The sequence below is a fragment of the Prenolepis imparis genome, unplaced genomic scaffold (assembly GCF_030444845.1).
Source record: "Prenolepis imparis isolate NDT839.2.m4 unplaced genomic scaffold, iyPreImpa1.0 SCAF_5, whole genome shotgun sequence".
Taxonomy (NCBI): Eukaryota; Metazoa; Arthropoda; class Insecta; order Hymenoptera; family Formicidae; genus Prenolepis; species Prenolepis imparis.
In genome coordinates this window covers 12,607,307-12,629,743 of record NW_028141163.1, presented here as the reverse complement: position 1 = coordinate 12,629,743, position 22,437 = coordinate 12,607,307, and the positions used below count along the sequence as shown (strand labels likewise).

Below are 22,437 nucleotides of genomic sequence, written 5' to 3'. Positions count from 1 at the left end.
GTGACCCCTCAGCGATATCTCAGAATTACGAAGGAACCGTAGGACATCCACCCACAACCTCGAGACGCTCGGACGAACTACGATAAACACGCGGTATCCTGGGATTAACACGTTGCCCGCATTGTCTTCGGTCGCCCGGCTTTCCATGTACGCGCTCAAACACACACATATACACACAAACATCTGTATCTATTTATCTATCTATTTACGGATATAAATGTGTATACAGGTATAAATGTGTAATACTACTGTTAGTGACTTTTGACAAGGATCATTAATTAGAATCTCGCATTCATCTCGGGTTTAATCGTCGTTGCGTGTTGTGTAACGCTATAAAAATTCAACCAACGTGCTTACGATCGACTTAATTAATAATCATTATTCGCGAATACTCATACGAAATTGATTTTTTTTTCCCGATTATCTCTCGGCAGCCGCTCTCCGCTATCGTGTTCTCCGATCACGCGATCGACGATCCTAATGCGAAATAGCGATGGAAATAAGAGCTCTCTTTTACCGAAACTTTATTTTTAAATATCCACTTGGCGTATCTAACGAGAAGAGAGACCTCTCGATTTGGAAGGGCGCAATTAGCATCGCTTTAGATTTCCACCCGACTACTCCGCGATCCGCCTTTAATACGAAGTCAGACCGGTTTCTGATCTTATAACGATAATTGGGTAATGAGTTGGCAAACTAAGTAGACATACCTTCGGGCCCAAAGTCTCAGGCTGCATCGTCGGAGAGGGCGGAATCAAACCTCGGAGTTTAGGTACGATTCGCTAGTATGCACCGTCGATTCCGCTGGAGAACCACCGGCTGGACTCTCTATTTCTCTCTCTCTCTCCTTTCCCCTTCACCCCCTCTCAGCTGTTTCCGTTTGCGCTTTAGTTAGAGAAGCGGTACGTTCGCTTACGAAAGCAAACTTCCATCGGAGCTTCTGCAGACTTGCACGGCGTGGCGGGTTTCTGGAGAGAGGCGCGGCAGGTTTCTAGAAAGAGGCGCGGCGAGGCGTGGCGGGGTATGAAGGGGTGAGAAGGGTGCAAAGAGAGATTGACTGTGGAAATTTCAAACGCAGCCGGATAGGGAGTGAGAAGGTCTCGCCTCGTATTCCCTAGCGAACTTTAAATATTTGAGGCGCCATATATATATTTCCGACGTTTTATATAACGTCTATAAAACATGCAAACGCACTGAGTAAATTACGAAGTACGTCTCGGGAACAAATGCTAGGACCAAACGTCACGCGAACAATGTACTCTCAAGGAGGTATTATAACAAAAGTTAAAAAAAAACCTAGCTTTTTGTGCAACTGCAATCTACGAAGCACGAGATAAACCAATAATGGCTTGTTTCTTGCAAGAAAAATTGACGATGTCGATCTAATTACAGCGCAAATTGACTTCTTGAAATTGACTAATTTTTTAGTTAAAAAAAATATCTCTTTTTAAATATATATACACGTGATGAAAAATTAGACAACATATACAATTATTGTGTCTGTTCTGATTTTGAGAGATGAAATTATTATTATATATATTTATAATAATATCATAATATATTTATTATAATATATAAAATTATCATTATATAACTGCATTGATGTTTTTTCAGATAATGATAAAAATGTTTTTATAAATTGTTGGCTCTTAATCGAATGAATTATTATTATATTGTACTGAAAGATCAATAGATGAAAATCACGACACACACACAATGCTTTAACTTTTTTAAAAATATATTAAATCTCTGTTATATTGAGTTACCTGCAATTATTAAATAATCTCGATGTATAAGATTACAATTTTGTTAATTTAAAAACTTTAATAAAAGATTTAGCACAGAAGTGCTAAAGCGATAAAATCAAGTTTAAAAATACTTATTTACGGAATAGATAATACACTCGTTAAATATATTAATTTGCATCTTATAGATGCTTAAATACCGCACACTATTTAACGGCATTCCGTATACCAAAGTCATATATCTTCCACCCTCAGAGGTGGGATCGCCGATAATCGAGATCCAAAGAGCGTTATAGTTGGCTTTAATGCCGGGTATTCAGAGTAAGGTACAGTATGTCCTGACACTCGACTTGGGCAGATTCCAAGGACCTCGCGCCGCCTCTCTTCGTGTATATATATCGCGCTCGCACGTACATGTATGTATACACACGAATTCACACACGTGCCGGACGTTCGGGACGGTAACCACCGGTACGCCCCCGGGCTGCACATTGACGTGTTCATGCACCGGTCCTCTCGTAAACTTCTGGGGTACTCCCGCCATCTCCACGGCTATCGTCCTTTCCTCCATCCTTCCCTCTTCCCCTCTTCCTGTTCCGTTCCCCCGTACCACTGTGCCTCCTCTATTTGTTACCCCCTTCGTAAAACCTCGGACGCGAAGTGGAAGATTGGTTGAACCACCCTATGTGCTAACCTTTCAATGTCTCATCGCTCTTCCTTTCGCTCTCTTGCTTCTTTCCTTCTCTCCATCTTCCTCTCCGGTAACGTCCAATTCTCCTCCGCTTCTTCGCCGTGGCCGGATCTCCGTGCGTGCCGCATTGAACTCGATGTGCCGGCAGATACGACCTTTACGATCGACGACCGCTTATCCTTCGGGAATAATAAGATCAAAAGGACGATTCTCTGCATCCCAAGGAGGCAGCTCCTGTCTCGAGGGGCGATTACGTTTTATCCGCAAAATGTATGAGTAGGAAGTAATGTGCAAAGGAACATTAATTAGAACGAAATTTAATCTGAATATTAAAAAGCATGATTTTTAAAAACATAACAAAGATAGAATTTTGAAGTTTTCTCTCTCTCTCTCTCTTTTTTTTTTTTTTTTTTAATATGCCATTAAAATTTCTCATTAACTTAAAATTGAATTAAATAAATAAAAGAGTGAAAAAAAACACTGTGTATGTGTGTATGTGCTTTTATTATTATTTTGAGAAACGGTCTCAGGATTAAAGATTCAGTCTATCTAACTAAAATTTCATTTTCTATATACATATATGTATATATTTTGTATTTATCACTTCGCGTAGTATACGCACGAATAAAAGATTGTTACTAGTTAACCTTTACATTATTATAAGCAATTTGTTGCACAAAATAGCAATTATATTTAACTCGATTACTATAACAAATTACTGAGAAAGAGAGAGTAAATAATAATTATAATAGTTTCCTCTTTGTAATCTAAGTAATTTATGTTACCAAAATTACATTATTGTTTCATTTCACCTTGTTTTAAGCTTAAAAGTTAAATTTTTTAATGAGCTAGAAAACACAAGAGAATGGACGTAGCCTTCGTACACATTATTTCATAAAACAATTCTACATTCCAGTATATGACATATTGTATTCGGTTCTGACATGTAATATCAATGATTAATAGGAAAGTAACTGTCTTATGCTGTTTCAAACACGTGATAAGAAGATGAAAGAGCGAAGAAACAGAAACTCGGTTATATTGTATTTACTAAAGATCGAAAGAATGATCGCACACACAAATATCCATTATTTTTGTTATACCTTTTCACAAATGGGTGGGTGGTCTGACGTGTTCGCGTACGTGTCCATTGCGCATATTTGTCTGGCTTTAAGATACTTCCATCGGTCCAATTTTCCGCAAGAATGTGACACGTAGCAATCTTGGTAACCTCGGGGTTGTGCCGCGCAATTTATTGGCCACCGAGTGCAGCTTCGACGATTTATCTTCCCCTTCCATTCTTTCTTTCTCGTCTTCGCCATCACACGCTCTTGTCTTTTTTTTTTTTTTTTTTTTTATTGCGTCTCGCTTTTTCTCTCTCTCCCCTTCTCGTCTTCTGCATCTTTTTTCCTGTTCTTTCCTTCCCCTTTTGCTTTCTATTTCTATCTCGTCCATCGCTTACGATCGAGTTGAATCAACGCTGAAATGCGTACTACCTGAACTTCGATATCTCAAACTTTCGACCTCGATATTTTGCAATATCGACAGTTACCGAATTACAAACTTGTGTCTTTGTGAATAATTTAACACGCAATATTTTGTAGAATTCACGCTCCCTAACTTGTTGTTTCAGTACTGAAGTGAACTGGACTCGTCTTATTCTATACACATTAATTTCGACAAATAAGTAACTAGCCTCATTACAAACACATGACAAACACATTAATACTATTATAAGGTTTATTTTCTAATAGGACGTTTAAAAACATTGCTAAAAATACTTAATAAAATCATTGCGGTACAATTTTTGTTAATATTGCAACTATATATTAAAGCAAGAGTATAATTTCAAATGTATGTTTTAATATCCATTTCAATAACTAAATATAAAAAGAACAAATTTTATATATACATTTGTATATGTATACATCAAAAATCTTTTGAAATATTCTAAATAAACAGTTGCGTATACAATATCGTTAAAATCAACGAGTAAATTTTTTTTACTTTTTATAAACATTTTGCAATAATAAAATATCACTCTTGCTTTAATGAAAGAAAAATCATGAATAAGTCTCAATTATATTCATCAACGATTGGGAGGGAATATCGCTCTTGAAACTGAAATTCGTAATACTTAACGTTTTGAAAATTTTTCATTCCATCGGATGGGAAATGAATAACGAATGAAATCAATGGATCTTAGGCCGAGGGGTACGTTGCGTGGCCAAAAGGAAAAGAAAATCGAAATCTGCAGGTGTAACGCCTGCAGCGACCGGGCGGTAAAATGCACGCAGGCTCTTGATGCAGGGAGGAACCGTTCGCGATGCCCCGAGCTCGATAAAAAATGCAGCGATCACATTTCGGCAGAGACTTTGGAATCTTCAAACTATCTCGCCTTCTTTGATTCTCACCTCTCTTCGTGCCTTCGCTCGCTTCCCCTTTTCGCGATCGACGATACCGCTCGCCGCCCCTCGCAGCACTCTCGACATACGTATCGCTTTTAATATTTTTTTGCGACGCTTTGATGTAATCGTCCTCAAAAAATTACCTTCGGTGGTTAGATGGATCAGCCTCGCGTACCGAATCAACGAACTTTTGCCGGCGATAGTTTCAGGCGATTTTAAAACATAATGATTGACTGCAGACGATCGTTGATCGTTCGAATCATCTTACTTATTCGTTCAAGATGTTCGTTTAGTTAGCGTTAGGTAACACAGTCGATGCTTTTTCTTCGCAGTTGCTGATAATCGCGAGATCTAATCGGATGTTCAACAATTCGAAAAGGCACACGTATCGTAAAAACTTGGAACAAAAATTGCGCATATTCGCTGTTGTGCTCGAATTACGTACAACAGGTTATTCACAAGTAAGTATCATGAGATGTGAATATGATTCAGCCGTGAATATGATTCATATTTATTTATCATTTCCGATAGGTATCGATTAAATTTTTGCGTTTAATCGAAAAATTAAATGATTCAACGACGCGAAGAAATAAAGAGAATTAAAGAGACCGATCGATTAACGCAGGAATTAATTAATTGTATTTCTTAATCATTTAAAGAGATAAGAATAGGCTGGAAAAATATAAATATTTAATTGTTACAAATTGTATTATTTTAATTGTACTTTAATTTTGTTAAATTTTATTTGTTATGCATCACATAGTATGAAAATATCCATACAACATAGTGAAAAAATGTATCTCTTTGCAATCTCGATATAATCTAATTATTTGGAGATGATTGTATAATTTTGTTTTGAGATGATTTTAAAATTTTCTTTTATCAAATCAAAAAACATTGTACATAAGTATTGTTAAATGAATCACGATTCTAAAACTATTACTCGGTTCGATTGAGAAATGATAATTACTCACGCGTTTCATATTAGTTTTCGTTGATTGCCGTTAATGAAGCCGCTGCGAGAATGATCGTTGATCAACTTGACAAAGGATCTTTTACATTCTCCTCGTAGCTCTGCCAATACGAGCGCAATCCAGTCCGAGACCCCAGGCGGCTGGTCAAGCTGCGGCAAGTGTCTGGACGACATGAGGCTCATGCAAAGATTAGCGATCAGCGGACTGCTGTCAGTGATCCTGATCCTTCTTTTGACCGGCACGATCGTAACGCGACGCGATCTCGCGAGTGTCGTCGACCGGGGCGTCGCGCCGGAAGAACGCAACGAGCAGTCGAATCCGGCTTGGGTGCAAGACAATGTGGTTCCCGGGCAGAACGAGCCTGAGGTCGAAGACCGGGATAAGGATAAAGATCGGCGTTTAGATATCAAGCATAAACAATTCGAGCCTTCGGCGGTCGGACCGCCGGTCGCATCTGTTCCTGGCGCTTACGCTATTAGACCTCCGAGTCCACCTCTGGATGACGTAACCAATCAGCGCCGTGAAAAAGTTAAAGAGGTAAGATTGCACTGGGTTTTTGTTTTCTGCATGTTGGGATTTAAGAAGGTTAAGTTCGAATTAAGCGCAAAGGAATTAGGTAAGTGCTTAAATACAATTACTTAGTTTTAGATGTATATTTATTAGATATATTTATTTATTTTTTTAATTAGAATTATATAGATATATTTTTTGTCTTTTCGTAAGTTATATAAAGTTCGAAATATGATTCAAAACATTTCGCGCTTTGTCTGGGTTGAAAAATACAGTTTAAGGTGAAATACCTAATTTCCTGCATTTGAAACGCATATTCGGACTTACACAGACTTTCCGAAAACTCATTTTGTCCAACGCGGTTTTTACCGCTGCCGCGTCGTCGTTCATCACTGCAGCGTCATAGAAAAGCGGAAATTAAAGAGGATCGTAGGGAAAACCGATGGATCCTTTGTTCGTCCTGTCACATCAATATTCGCGTTTGGATTATAGCGAGGCATATATAAAAAGAAAATAAGAGAAAATCAGTCAAGACGACGAGCATGAATTAATAAAACGAAATTTCTTTAAATGAGACTGTCTTTAATTTTTCATGAGGTTAAATTGGAATCAAAAAGAATAAGTATTCGAATAAATTGTTTAAAAATTCATAATATAAATTAGATCTCGGAGAGTTTTGTAATTAGCTTTTAATATTGGTTTTAGCTAATCTGTTTAAAATTCTGCTTAAAAAATTAGGAATATATTCCTGAAGTTCTTAACATTAAAAAATTATATATTTACTATTTACGAAATATTACAAATTAATATTTACAAGAAAGAAAATTAATTTTGTTAATGTAGCGAAATAGAAAATGTATTAATAATACAAGAAAACAAATATTTTCCATGCCCATGAAATTTCAATCCTCGGCAGCGAAATTAATTAATCGCGACGTACTGACAATGAGTTTGCTTCAGAAATGAACAAACGAAACTCAATCAATTAACTTCCGGACAACTGACAGCTGCAAAAAAACATGTGAATAGCAGATAACCGTTTGGTGAAGTGTCAAACTAGGTTGGCCAGCTCGCGGATGTTATGTTTTATGACATACCTAGTATTAGTACCTAACAATAAATTGATTCAATGCAACCATTTCAATTTAAAATATCGACTCTTGTCTATGACAAGACAAGCAAATGATCATCGAAGGAAAAGTTTGATTGTACTTCGATGCGCGAGTTAATTTAATCGTATCCATCATTACAGGATAGATATTTTTAGATCTGAAAAAAAGAAAAAATGTTAAATGATAATTTCATTTATAATATGTTTTTAATAATGTAAGAATAAAGGAGATAAAAAATTAAATATTTTCTCTTGCTTCTATTAAAAGAAGTTATTTTCTCTCGGAAAAAGATATTCTAATTGCGTTTATATTGTTATTGATAATTTACTTTGGAAAGAAGAGGAATATAAAGAAGAAAGGGGCTAAAATAGAAATAAAACATTTTCTTTTATTAAATCGACTTTTAATAAGTCAGTATTTCGACTGAGGAAAAGTAACGTCATTATAATTATTAACAAATACCGCGATATTCATTTAAAGATAAAAACAAATATAATACCATTAATAAAATAAATAATATCAATAAGTTTTATATTAAATAACACTTTAGATAATTTTGTTGCGGAATGCTAGAATATTAAGCCTAAAAGATTAAAGAAAATAATTGGGTAACTATGACATACATTTGTAATTATAATATTATATATATATATATATATATATATATATATATATATATAAGGATAGAGGTAACTGACTTATCATTTGATAATTCTCGACTACAAGTTATCTATGGATTATACATTGTCCGAAGGTGTTCATTCCAAACGAAGCAATTTAGCAGTGGACTGACATAACTTACGCTGTACGCTCAGAATAGATTTCAATTAAGCGTTCGTACTGCACTTTACGATATGTCTTTAATCCTGTGCTTCTCGCGCCTTAATAAACGGTCGTGCAAACATAAGAAAAAATTAATTGTGCGAAGAAAATCGCCAGGGACAATGATTACAATTTACGAGCAAAAGCAATAATTTTTTAATCATCATACTTCAAGTTAATATTTCTTACGTAACAATATAAAAAAATTTTTTAATGACACATAATTTGAAAGTAAGTTAAAGACTTTTTAGAGAGAGAGAGAAAGAGAGTGGAAATATTTTCATTTAACATTTATTTCTATTTAATTATATGATGATGAGAGCAGTAGATTGAATTATGTTTAAAGTTTGGAAAATTGTATTGTGGTATGTATGTGTACTCAAACTTTGAAATTAAATTCTTATTAGAGAGATATTTATTCAACTACTCTTTTAAAAATATTTTTTCCATAAAAACATTTTAAGACACATTTTAATAATGAAAATAACAATATGCTAGTTATTGGAATAAAACAAAGAAATTAAAAAATGTAATTAACGTAAAATCAATTTGAACAAGTCAATATTTTTATCTAAATCAATTGATTTTACAGTTGATATTTATTGTAATCGCTTTGTGTTTTCTTTCTTTTATAATTGATGAAAAATATGATTGCATTAAACTCATTGCCTCGTCAACGACGTTATGATCGATAATTTCAGACAAAACAAGGGAAATTGCTACATCGCGGTTCTTGAATAATTTCAAACGGAGAAATGTGGGCGACTATCAAGCTAATTGTTTTTAGTCGAGCTAATGCGGCAGGCATGATCATGTCACATATCCGACGTTTTAAGCGCTATTTTTTTGCTCCCACGTTTCTTGGTTTCGTTTAATTGCGTGTATTAAATTTTCATTTTCCTAAATTTGAAATAGTCGCCGCTTTCATTGATCATGAGATATTTTAATTAAAACGAATAATAGTGATCACAGCATATCGTAAGAAATTAAATAAAATGAGTTTTTGTCGACACTTTCGAACTTTAATCATTTTCATTTTTATTGCTTATATTTTTCTTTTCTTTTTTTTTTCTTAAATTTTTATGTCTACAAATTTTAATCATTTTTGTAAACACAATTATGAACAGATATAATATGAATGTATAAATTTCTGTCAGATTCTGATAAAGTATCAAGTTTGAAAAAAATGTATAGAATTTTAAGCTTATAAAGAAAGAACATTTTTCAGAAACTTATATATTAGTTTTACGATTTTATCAAGCTTCTTTTTAAACCATATCTTATAAATTATATCTTTCGTTATTTTTTAAAAGTTGAAAATAATTTCGGATATTTTCGATTTCTCTTTCTCCTTTATGAATTGATAAACTTCCGAAGATATGCTATATATGTATATCTATAGATTTTCAATTACATCGCATAGTCATTGTTCGATGCAAGTCATCAATAGCGTTTCCTTTCACTGATTCCACAGCTTCAGATGCTTCGTTACGATAACGTCTGTAGAATATACATATTTCCTTCCTCGCGCAGATTAGCGTTTATAGAAATCCGGAAATTTCGTGGGAGAGCACACGGCGTGAACGGCAGCCGCGGGAATCTCCGACGAAGTCGCATTGTCTATCCAATCATACAAGTTGGGCACAATGGTGGCGGCTTCCTTTAATGAAAGATGCTAGTTAAGGGAGGCAGAATAGGACAATGATAGAAGCATCGGAGTCCGCGAAGCAGGATGAGGAAGTAGGAGGGTAGGGAAGGGAGAGAAGAGGCGAGAAAGCGATGGGTGGCGAGATCTCTTCTGAAACGACCTTTCATCCGCGAATTTCGCAAAACGGCGCGGGAGAAGAGAAATGGGAATGTCGGTTCCATCGGTTCTACTTAGCAGAGATTAATTCGCGCTAGTTTGAGAGCTCTTGTACAATGCGCGGCTCGCCTAACAATAATAAACAAAGCTATAATTATACTAAACCCCGTTGGAAGTTTACGAGCCGACGCCGTAGATTTCGAGGTCCTCTGTCATCTTATTTCGCCTCGTTTCCCTTTGTCCTTCTCTCTCTTTCTCTTTCATTCACACAATCTTCGTATCTTTGTCTTGCCGTCACCTTTCCGGAAACGGGCATGTATATGTGCATATCTCGGGCTGTCTGTATTTAAACTCGTTGCTCACATCGTATACGAAGCTGACCCGTGTATGCGCTCGAAATGAGTAAAATTTTCGCGTAGTGATTTTTGCTACTCTGACTATGCTATTCGAAGTGCACGCAACACGTTGCATGAATATGCATTTATATTTCTTTCCACGGTGTACTTGGTTTCAATTATGCAACAGCGTCTTTGCGCGCCGGGGATACTTATTTGCGACGAATATATTTGATAGAGATGAAAATGTATAGCAAATTGTGTAATAAGAATATATCAGTAATATTTCCGACGATGATGAATTTATTATAATTTGAACATAACAATTTATTATAGTTTATGATAAAAGCTCGCGTATACTCTATATCCTCCGCATATATAGTAAAGTAATCGTCGCATAAATTTTCATCATCTACTCTCTCAACAACAGTCAGTCTTGTGTCATGCCGACATCCGCATGAATAACTTTCGTACATAATTACATATTTAATCGCAGAAATACGTCGTAGATCTCACTACTCGCGTTTTAATGAGATCCGGTAACGAGTCACCAATGTCGTAATTGAGCGCGTTCCGTCATTATATTATAATCACTGACTCGGATGCATCGGCAGATGAAAGGATGTGTGCGCATACAGAAAATGACGCGTCTTTAATTCTTGGAATCTTCACGATAAACATATTTTTGTGCAATTTGTGACAGATGAAAAAAAGTTATTATACACTGAGAGAATTTTCTCTTAGAATTTACTCTGAAAATTATGATAATCGTGGGACAATATGGTATATGGAAAGAATTTTATGAGAATTTCTTTGATTAATATTTATCACAATAAAAATAATAATATCTATCATGTTTGATTAATTTTACTAAACTGCGTGGTAAAATTAATCAAACATATTTTATATTTTATTATAATAGATATTATTATTTTTATTGTGATAAATATTAATCAAAGAAATTCTTATAAAATTCTAAGAGAAAATTATCTCTGTGTATATTAAACTCTCGTACGAGTTATCTATTCTACGCAATAAAATATTATTGACGCGAATAAATGATTGAAGATTCATCACAATATTTAAAATCTATTTTCGAAATAGATTTTTCTTCAGTTACAAACTTTATCACAAACACAGAGAGAGAATGAAAGAAAAAGATTGCTTGATTTCTTTACTCTTTTTATTCTTTACTTAGATTTTCTTTCGTTTATTCCTTTCTCACCGACTACTTAATTCGTGTCTTCTCTTCTCTGTTAAATATCAAGTTTCTTTTCTTTTGTCCCAATTGACTCTTACTCAAAAATGCAACATGTAAATTGTTGAGTATTCACTTCTTTCTGCGCGTAGCTCGGTTACTCGGGCGCGGTTAGATTTTTATGACGTGCACGGAGCGTTTTTAAAAGGCTTCGTGACGTCCAGGTTCGCTGTACCACAGATAAAAAAGGATATCATGTATATACAGGAGCACGTTGTTTCTGATGGTGTTGGTACTAAAAGGCACGCGCATCTATGTGCCTTTCTGCATATGTATAGCTATGTGCACGTGAGTGTGTATGTGTCTATTTGTATGAGTACGTGACGGAGGCAGAGTTGGGGTGCTTTCACAAAATCACGGTGGGACGCCGACGCGGCGGGACGACTGGGATGGTCGTGGAGGGAAATAAATAACGTAAATTGAAAACCGCGGGAAATAAAGAGAGGAAATAAAAGCGTCACGGTTAAGTACACTTATACGTGCCCAGTATCGGCAATATACACGCCCGCGCATACGCAAAGCGAGTGCCGATGCGCACTTGTGTGTGCATCTCCCTTGGAGTATCCGAAGCTTTTGCTTTGTTTGTATACCGTGCATACTCAATCGCCTGACGGAATATCGCCACCCTCTTCCCTTCTCACCCTTTTCGCCGAGGTTCCGCTGCTGCTGCTGCTGCTGCTGTTGCCTTTGCATTTCCTCTCTTCCAGCGTGCGTTTTGTTTATTAATGGAAATGCGTGGAGCGCAGGCAATTTGAAAGGATATTTTCTCTCTCTCTCTATCTTTCTCTCAAAACGCGAGAGAGCTCCCACGAGTCCTCTGTAGAATTCATATCGTCTACGATACCTTCAACCTGTGCCGTGGTTTGTCTGCGCGTGAATAATGCACGTAAAATAATGAATTTATCCATTAGCTCGCAGGGATTAATTGCAGACAGATTTATATGTGTGTATAATACGAGTTAAATTAAATTTTTTTTTTTTTAATGGGCGCATTAAAAAGGAAAACTTCAAAACTATAAAAAATGATGTTTTACAAGTTTCTCAAATAAATAAATGTAAACATAAATTTAACATAATTTTATTTCTGATTAAAACAGACATTTCGCGTCTTTCGTACGAGTGCCAGTGCTTACTACTTAACCGCATTAAATGGTTTTAATGGATTACTCGTGGATTACAAAAGCGAAAAAAGAAGCGCGGTCTTCCGGACGGAGTCGGGGAGAGAATCCGGTTACCACGGAAGTGATGTAACAAAGAGAGAATAATTGAACGGGGGCCACACGTCTCCGACACGAGGTTTTGCCCTCCGAGGTTCTACCCTGTCCTTTCTCCTTCCATATCGTCTCCTCGCCGCGTTTCCCTTCGATCCGTCCGGCCGACACCGGGGCTAATGGTTTAATCCTAACATGGATGTTAACCAGATTACCGGCTACAAGTCCACCATGTGCCGTGCATTCGCCGCGGTTTCTACGGAACAAATTATCCGCGATTACGTGGATAATGGTGGAAGGCGTTGAACGCCGCGACGCAGTCGCGTCAACCCGTACCGATCTGTCCTTTGCAATTTTCTGCATCGCCAGCATCCCATCTTCTAAGGACGATGTAATAACGGCGACGGCATCGTCTTTCGGAGCTCGGAATTTCGCATCTTTATCGCGACACTTATTGCAAACTTATCGCCGTTCCGATAATCCGAGACTCGAGTATCGTGATATTGTACTGACTTTGATAAAATGTCTCGAAATAATAACGGAAACGCATACTACATGTCCTACAGCTTCTCTGTTGTCCGAGGAGTCGCAGAATTTTATTTAAAAGCTTCGCGACTCAGGCATAGGTAGTTATAAAATGACACGCGTTTCTCTCTGTCATTTTGCAGTTCTTCACGCTCTCTAATTTCCGTTTTTTTTTTTAATTTTTTTATTATAAAAGCAGCCGCAGAGAAAAAAGAGAGAGAGAGAGAGAGAGGAAGAAAGGGAGGCAGAGAGGACCCACTCCTGGTGGTGCCACTGGCCAGACCTTTCCGATATTATATTGCCCCTAAATTATGCCGTCATAAAAACGTGATGAAGCGACCATGACTACGGGTGCCCGGCAAATGGTTTGAAAAATCAAGAAGAACGAAAATAACGGTCAACGGAACGGACACACACACACACACACACATACCTAGAAATATATTTGTTATTCACGGAACAGCTCACGTGGCGCGTCCGTCATTCTTGCGACTCTATGTGTGCTTGCTGCTTCGACTGCATGTGCATACCATTAATCGTAGTAGAAAACCTTGAAAATTTGTAAAAATTCATCGATTTATATTTTATAGGTATATATTTTTGTAAAAGAATTTCTTTATAAAAATGCTTAGCAGCGTTATAATCTATAAGCCTTTTTTTCAATAAAAATTTTAGGTTTCTTATAAAAAGATTGAATTTTGGATATATCTCGATTACAGCAATTAATTTTGAATACGAAACATGCTATGTATCTAATGCTGAATTTTCGATAAAGTTTTCTTGTCTTAAAAAAAGAATAGAATTCAAATAGAAGACATAACTTATTGTATTAATCATAGAAATTTTGATGAACAATTGACATTATTTTAATTGACATTATTATACCTATATACATATAATCGTGAAAGAATTTTTATTCTCATAATAAAAAGTTCGCGCTAATCGTTTGCATGTTCTTTTTTTGTTTTGCGCAGATGATGAAACATGGTTGGGACAACTATGTGCGTTACGCATGGGGAAAAAACGAGCTACGACCAATCTCGAAGAGAGGTCATAGTGCCAGCATCTTCGGGGCTTCAAATATGGGCGCGACCATCGTCGACGGACTCGACACTCTTTACATCATGGGTCTCCACGATGAGTTCAAGCAGGGACGCGACTGGATTGCTGAGAATCTGGACTTCGATATGGTGAGTACTTTCGTATCTTTCATACTTGTTATCAACGTGACGTGCTTACGTTGAGATAACCTCTCAACATCTAGCAAATTATATATGCGAGTTTTAACGAGTATATACAGTATGCAAAAATAATATTTCGAAAGACCAAAATAAATGTCATAAAAAATAGCGTTTCCCCTATATATAACAACGACATCTAATATAAATTATCAAAATAAATAACCAATAACCAAATAAAACAAAAAAATATTTATTTATGAGCTTTTCGAGATTGATATGATAATTGCGGTTTATCTCAGTACATCAATGGATAATATATTTTTGTAAAACTCAACGCGACGGACCTTTAGCTCGCATTACTTTTAATAAATTATCTATCAAGTGTTTATTTTAATCACCTGGCTGACGTTGATTGCGAGAGGATTTTGCTAGACCGAGTATATCTTTTCCTGCTGTAATACATTTAATAAATTTATTCTCTTTCCTCTGAGAAAATTATGATGAATTATACAGCTCTAATTATGATTCTAATTAATTTCGATTAATTAAATATCTTTTCTCAAATATAACATAAAAACTCGTATGACGAGCATTCCTGTCATATATTATTTTTAACATTTAACATGTGACGTAAAAAATAATTATAAATACAATATAAATTGCGAGCTGCGTTTTAACAAAATTGCAAGCACGAATATTTCTTGTGCTTACGCTTCTTTGAAAAATTTCTGCAGTTTTTTCTTTTATTATGACTGAAAAAGTACAGTGGAGGAGATATCGCGATGAAAGTTCGACATGCGTCGAAACTAATTTCGTCGTGAGTCTACTTACCTGACGCAGCCATGTCATCGTCTCCTTTTTCGCGGACCCCAACGGAAGCAAACTTTTGATATAGGCTCGCGCGTCTGCATACACTATTCCTCCTCTCCGATTCTCATCCTTTCTTTACTTTTTCGTTATCGAACGTTCTCTTTACGTTATCGAACATGTCGGAAATGTGTTTGCTCTGTCGAGGAAAGTCCCATTCTGATGAAACGTCGAAGACACCCTTCGATCTTCTCTTGGCATGCGATCTATTCAAGTAAAATGTAAAAGTAAAATAATATCACTTTGCAGACATTTTGAAGCAAAGATTTAGGTAATTATATATTTTGAAGCAGATTTAAGAGACATGTTTGATTTCAAATGTTATGAAATCTATAATAAGTATATAAAATAAGTTGAAGAAAAATTATGCAGAAATAATGAATCTTTTTAGTCAATTAACTTTTATAAAAATTCGGGATAATCCTTGAAAATCGCAAGCATTCATTTTGTCACTAACAAGTGGATATGCCATGACCTTGATGGAGAATGAGAATCTTATCTTCGTAGAGCAGGACTACGTTGAAATATCTCAAATCCCCGACTGGATCCAATATTTTCTCGATAAAATATCACAGCAGACCATTTTTGTAGGGCACACGAATTGAACAGCTTAAAGTTGCGACATGAAATATTCCATTGCGATATCAAATATTCTCTTTATGTGTGACGAATTGATAAAACTCAAAAACTTATTTTTTTATATACATATAACCATTCGCATATTTTCACGAATTAAAATTTTATATAATCTTCAAATCTTATATTTGATTTTATTAAGTCTTTAATATTATATACAATAGCGATACTTATTTTGCACGACGTAATATTACGGGAATGAATATGATAAATAGTTAATTGAAATTTATATCTGTAACATTTCAGATCCTATTTATAATTATATTTATCGAGAAAAATTAAGAAATAAAATGATCTATGAAATATATATTTCGTAAAGTAAAAAATACACATTTCTCTCCTTTTTATACTTTTGGTGCAAAATCGATTACATGCAACAAATAGATATGTTTATTTTACAAATTACATTCTTACCAGTGGAATATGAGAATCGTTAATTTTCCTCAGGACATGTTACTTCTTCAAAAATATTCTGGCAAACATTAAATCCTGAATTAACTTAATCGTTATGTAAATCGATGTCCGCGGTATTTCTCTGTGCGTGCGGGAAGAATAAACTTGAGCATTTTCGTGTGACAGTTCCGTAAGTACCGAGCCAAGAAACTTAGCCCGGTTTATCCAAAGTTGGTAACAGCCCTATATCCTCCCCGCGACACCTCGAACTCTTCTCTCGCGGTGTTACGTCGGATTTCTAAGTGGATAACTTGCTGTATTAGCTGCTTTCGGCTTGCGGTAACCGGCGTATCAACCGTGTTAGAAGTTATGCCTATTGTTTCGCGGCAGTTTCTGAAACTCTTTCCTCTCGTGTATCGTATTTTGCCTGCAAGAGATGCAAAGTTACGTTAAGAAACATTTAGATGCGATCTCGCGTCTCTTATCTCTATTGTGTAATTCATTCGCTTCTGCCTGTTTATTTCCGCCACATAGGAAATATATTTGAAAGAGATTTCTAAAGTTTTCATCAGATTTCCTAAAATATTTCACAATAATCAAGTCGGCTATTTATATTAAAAAATATTTGCATTTACAGTTGTAGGACTTAAAATTTTTTACTGTTTAAGAAATTTTAATTATATGTATTTTTGAATTACATAAAGTATATAGATGCTAAACAACCAATTATAAGAATATGTGTCCATATTATTTATTTAGATATTTATGAACAAATATAATATTAATGATTCACATAGAATATTAAGTTGATAGTGATTCACTATCATTCTACATATAGAGTAAAAATTATTATTACTAGCATTTAAAATGGAGAAGAATGTGAATGATTCGAGAACACCCTGTATATTTCACGAACACGTTCAATAATAACGATAAGGAACGAAATTAAAAGGCGGCACGGCAATGATGCATCTCGGTTATTCACATCTGGTCAGCGAAATAAATTTCAATGGCCGATATGTGCGAGCGGGCCAAAGGAATATCGTGCAATATATCGCCTTCAATGAGATTTATACAAGAATGAAAACAGTGCGAGAAAGAGCGCGCGGGCTTTAGCACCGCGTTAGGTGGGAACTGAGATTATGAACGGGTTATATGGACTTGTCCGCGATTCGGACGGGCGATAAATTTGGGAAGGAAGCTGCATCGGAGGGTGGTAAGGGGGAAGGGGAGAAAGAAGGGCCTAACCGCCCCAAGTATAAAACGAAGATCGCGGTGCATCGCGTATTATGCGTCAAGAATGCAGACGTGCGGAGACTGGAGTGCGAGGTACCAGCCACCACACATCCAGTACCTGACACCGCCATTCCTCGTTAATATACGCACAACCGTATGCGCGGGATTAAAGAAAAAAAAATAAAGAACGATGAGATACACGCATTTTATACGACAATGTAGTCGTCGATGTTGCGCGTGCTATCGTTGTAAGATGCCGTATCTTCACGAGAAAAATTATTACTTAACAGCGATATTGTACAATAGAAACTGGCACAATTCCTGAACACATTTTTACACATAATCGCTGCGCACACAATCATTGACATTTTCTACTAAATTATTACCAAGAATTTTGCAATATCTTGAAATTCTTAGTATAATATTTTAAGAGCATAAATTTACATTTACGTCGACATTCATGTGCGTCTGCTTTTAGTAGGCATGTGATATTATACAAATATTTTTGGCCGTAAGCTTCTCCGCCTGTACAGTTATATTGCTGCGTACGCAATACTTTAATATGGCCAAGTTGAAATCTAAGCTGTAATATAAAAAGGAAAATTATATGATTTTGTTTTCCATAAAGGATGGAAAAGAACAAAAGCCGCTTGTTAGCGCGATGGTCTTATATAAACTTTTTGTTTAAGCTCGAAAAGAACTTTTATTTAAGCTTTTCTTAAAGTTTAAAAAAAAAACTGAGGATAATAAACTTTTATAATTTTTTATAAATTTTTGATGATATTGGGGGGGAATGGATTGCTTTGCGAATCATTTTATCATTTTTAAACGGATTTGAATGTAAACGTAAGAAGGAAAAAAGAATAAGATTTTATATTTGATTCTATAGTTTTTTCTTTTTTTATAGCATTTTAATCTCTCTCATTTCTGTTTGTCTATCTCGAATAATAAATATCTTATATAAACAATTTTTGAGTAAAATTTAGATTAAAATTTTTATTTTATATATATAGTACATACTCTCTGGTATGTATATCTCAATATTTTGTTTCTCGTGGAGTTCATTACACTTGCATTTTTGAGATATATATATTATTTCCTTAATTAGCGAATATATACATACACAGAAATGCATTGTGATGCTCAATCTCTCTGTTTTGTCGGGATCAATTGATAATAAAAGTTTTCAAAAATCAATTAAATGTTAATTATAATAATGTTAAAAAGTCCCTTAAATAATCTACACGAATTTTAATTATTTTTAAACAGAAATAGATACAAAAAGAATATAATTTATAAGAAAATATTGTTATGCAACAACACAGAAAACATGATAAAATAAATTATAATAAAGTTACTTCATACTCAATAAAACTATAGATATTATATATGATAAAAAAAAGAAATCCAGACGATTAATAAATTGAAAATGTTTTCTTATTCTTTTTAATCGTCGATGCTTTTATCGTTACATCCCCATGATCTATAAATACTATAAATTCGTTACGTTATTATCTAAGAATTTCGTAATCTAGGGAAAATACGTAATTTTTAATAAATTTACTTCAAAAACCAAATATACGACTTATCAATTGTTTCAAATGCAGAAAATTATTAGATTCTAGAGATCACATTGATGATAAATCATTATAAAAATTGGAGAATAACTAACATATGACAAAGAACAAATAAATATCATTAATATAACGTTAATCAGAGATAAACTGCATTTTACTCTTGAGTGAAAAACATACATACGTAACGTTTTATCGTTGTCACACGATATACGTGATGTTTTATCGTGTGCTTTTCTTCTACTGACACTTTGATGTAGCACACCGTAAACCGATCTCCCCGGGGATAACAATTTGCGTGGATGATGCCAGTCTATGCATCGACTTAACTACTTGAAAGAATAGACATTTTATCTAGTCGACCGAGATGCATACGAGCATCGACGTATCGATGCAAGCTATTCGTCGACATTGAGTAGATTGCGGTCTGTAGGTATGCGAGCTCTCTCTCTCTCACTTCTATCGGGGGGCAGAAGGGCGGAAGGAAGGAAGCTCGCTGAGATATGCGAGATGCATGTAACGCGCAGTTATGCCAGGCCTCGTTTAACAGCGCTATGCGCTGACTGCAGCGAAGAGACGCGCGTACATCGCAATGAGCTCGGATCCCCATTCCATCTTGTGTTGCAGGGCTGTCACGCGTGCAACGCACACTTCTATATGCGTGGGTGAGCGATGTTTCGTACAGCTGTTGCGCGCTCATCTCGAAAAGTTCATCGGACCGGGATACCTGTAAACGATTTCTTAAATTTAGCATAGAAAGGGAGAATCTACAGATATCGTTATTATAATATCGCATTAAAAAGTTGTACGAGTCCACTGTTTTACATAAATATTTTTTGTTAATTTATACTCGTATATTGGCTGAAATTATATTGTTTCCTCAAAACAAAAAATCTTCAGATAAAATCATATAAAACTCTTACAAAATATCGATTTTTTTTTTAAATATGCGCGATTCTCGATAACTTTTATGATAAAATAAATCATTGAAAGGTATAGGTATTGCACGTGCGTTGCGAATCTCAGATATTATGAAATGCGACTTAAACTCGCGACGACAGTCTTATGATGTTTTCTAAATGTGTTTCGCGAAATCTTCGTAACGTATACACTGTTTGCGTAAAAACAGTTTTCCCGGGAGAAAATAGTTGAGAAAATTTATTGGGAAGGTTGGGGCATTCGTAAATCGTAAAAACGTGATAAAAAGCATCAAAGAAAACAGAATCTTTTTAAACGGATTTTGTCGTATCTTTTCCAGTCGTATTCTTTATAATATTTAGCATTTATACTCTTGTTTCACAACAAGTAGATATACATGCAAGAGAAATCTTATCCAAATAATAACTATTATAAAAAAGATAAACGAGAGGCTGAAAAATTTATATCTAGTTATATGTCTCAGATAATAATAAATTAGATAAATTAAAATCGCGTTTGAAAGACATATGTTTTGTACAATATTTTTAAACGTCATACGTGTCTTATTAACTGCATTTTTAGTATTAATTAATAAACAACTTGAGCTGAATAATTGTTTTTATGAGGAGTAATTCATAAATTGATCGATATAATATTGCTATTACATCATTACTACTTTTTATGAAAAATCATAATATATGGTTGTGTGTATAATGAGTTATGCAAGCACAGAAATTATTACTCGTTAGACAATGTTGTAAAAAAGGGTAAAATATTTTTAAGGAGATTTTGAGATATTCCTATTTTTATTTCTATATAGTATATATATATTTTTTTATTTTTCTAATTCTTTCTTTTTCTTTTAAATTTTTATTTTTATTTTTATTTATGCAAAAAATAACAGCTAGTATTTTACCTTTTATCTTAAAGAAGATGCTCAAAATGATTTCCTTCCATGTCTAATGCAATATCTATGATATTGCAAATATCTCAAAAACGACTCATTTACGGATATTTATTAAGATTTTTCGACTTGTTTTTGGGCATACTAAATCCCTTTGAAATATTTTACCCTTTTTTTTCAACACCTTGTATTACAATGATCAAGGACAATAAATAAACGTACGTGTGTTTGAGCAAAGACAATAAATTTCTACCGATTTATTAAATGCATCATAAAATTTAATTTCGATAAGAACGAACCTTGTCATAAACTATGTATGTCGTGATAAGAGGAGTTCAGCAAAACGGAAATTGTTTTTCAAGTGATTAATCTATCAGTACTTTACTTTAAGATGATGTTGCACTTTGAGTGCGACGCAGTTGATGACAAACTGCTATGGTGATCGGACACTTATATTCTTATAAAGTGATTTATTTTGAACCTTTTGTAAACTTCAATGGTATTAAGTTGTATTTGTCACACATTTCCCAAAATATCTAATTACAGCCAGCTAAAACGGAAAAAAGTTAATTATTAACTTTATTATTATTAAATTGATGCAATATATTTTTACTATTTTCCTAAAATTTCAATATTATTTTCGAAATTATAAATTTAGAATAGCACTTTGGTTTCTTTACAAGAATCACAGTCTCTAAAATATTTTCACATTATTTTATAATACTTGTTACATATTGGATTATAAAAATATAGGGACACAAAAAAATAATCTTTTAAACACAACACTCGAATGTTCACATCTACATCGATATTTTTTTAAATACATCTTTAAACTATCACCTTATGAATCTGATAGTTTTACGCATTTTATTCAAACGGATATGTCTCAGAAAGAAAACTCTACACAACACTCTGCTATTCGAGCAGCTGTAGGAGTAAGGGATTCTTTGTCGCATCGCGTCTGCGCAAAGATACTGAAATCACTGATGTTCTTTCCCAGGGAAAACTACCAATGATTATATTAAACGTATCATTTGGTTGTTTTATGTTGCAATCAGAGCGCTTGATAGTTTATGACGCATAATAGTCAAATGATTCATGTAATCATACGTTGGTCACTTTGTAATAAGCGAATTTACAAATTATGTCCTTTTGTTATTTCCGATTCTTCGTAATATCCTGCATTATCGTCATCATGATGCAGAAAATCTGAGTGCAATAAGATTGTAATAGCTACTATAGTGTTCTGATGGTAGTAAGGGGGACCACATAATCTTTACAAATCTGCGTACGCAGAATTGCAGCAATCACCAATCGGAATGGATTTTTTCAA

The 22,437-nt window shown here is 34.7% G+C and overlaps 3 protein-coding genes across 5 annotated transcripts in view; 2 read left to right on the top strand and 1 right to left on the bottom strand.

The window, feature by feature from the left end:
* LOC145936700 (uncharacterized) overlaps positions 1-6,328 on the top strand; it is a 42,808-nt gene extending 36,480 nt beyond the window's left edge. For both annotated transcript variants that reach the window (XM_083039152.1, XM_083039154.1), the window contains 2 exons: positions 5,177-5,305; positions 5,917-6,328. In XM_083039152.1, coding sequence (XP_082895278.1) covers positions 5,177-5,305; positions 5,917-6,183 — 396 coding nt within the window. In that variant the 3' untranslated portion in view covers positions 6,184-6,328. The remainder of the gene's footprint in view (positions 1-5,176; positions 5,306-5,916) is intronic.
* Alpha-man-ia (alpha-Mannosidase class I a) overlaps positions 1-22,437 on the top strand; it is a 466,863-nt gene that overhangs the window by 338,266 nt on the left and 106,160 nt on the right. The window contains exon 3 of the mRNA XM_083039156.1: positions 14,370-14,585. Coding sequence (XP_082895282.1) covers positions 14,370-14,585 — 216 coding nt within the window. The remainder of the gene's footprint in view (positions 1-14,369; positions 14,586-22,437) is intronic.
* Positions 15,053-22,437, bottom strand: part of LOC145936696 (uncharacterized) — a 121,396-nt gene continuing 114,011 nt past the window's right edge. Inside the window, exons 7-10 of one of the 2 annotated variants that reach the window (XM_083039147.1) lie at positions 19,869-20,009; positions 16,494-16,899; positions 15,844-16,052; positions 15,053-15,649 (exon numbers count right to left, since the gene is read on the bottom strand). In XM_083039147.1, coding sequence (XP_082895273.1) covers positions 16,846-16,899; positions 19,869-20,009 — 195 coding nt within the window. In that variant the 3' untranslated portion in view covers positions 15,053-15,649; positions 15,844-16,052; positions 16,494-16,845. Of the gene's footprint in view, positions 15,650-15,843; positions 16,053-16,493; positions 18,292-19,466; positions 20,010-21,403; positions 21,655-22,437 lie in introns of both variants that reach the window. The other variant, XR_014425428.1, reaches the window with a different exon arrangement.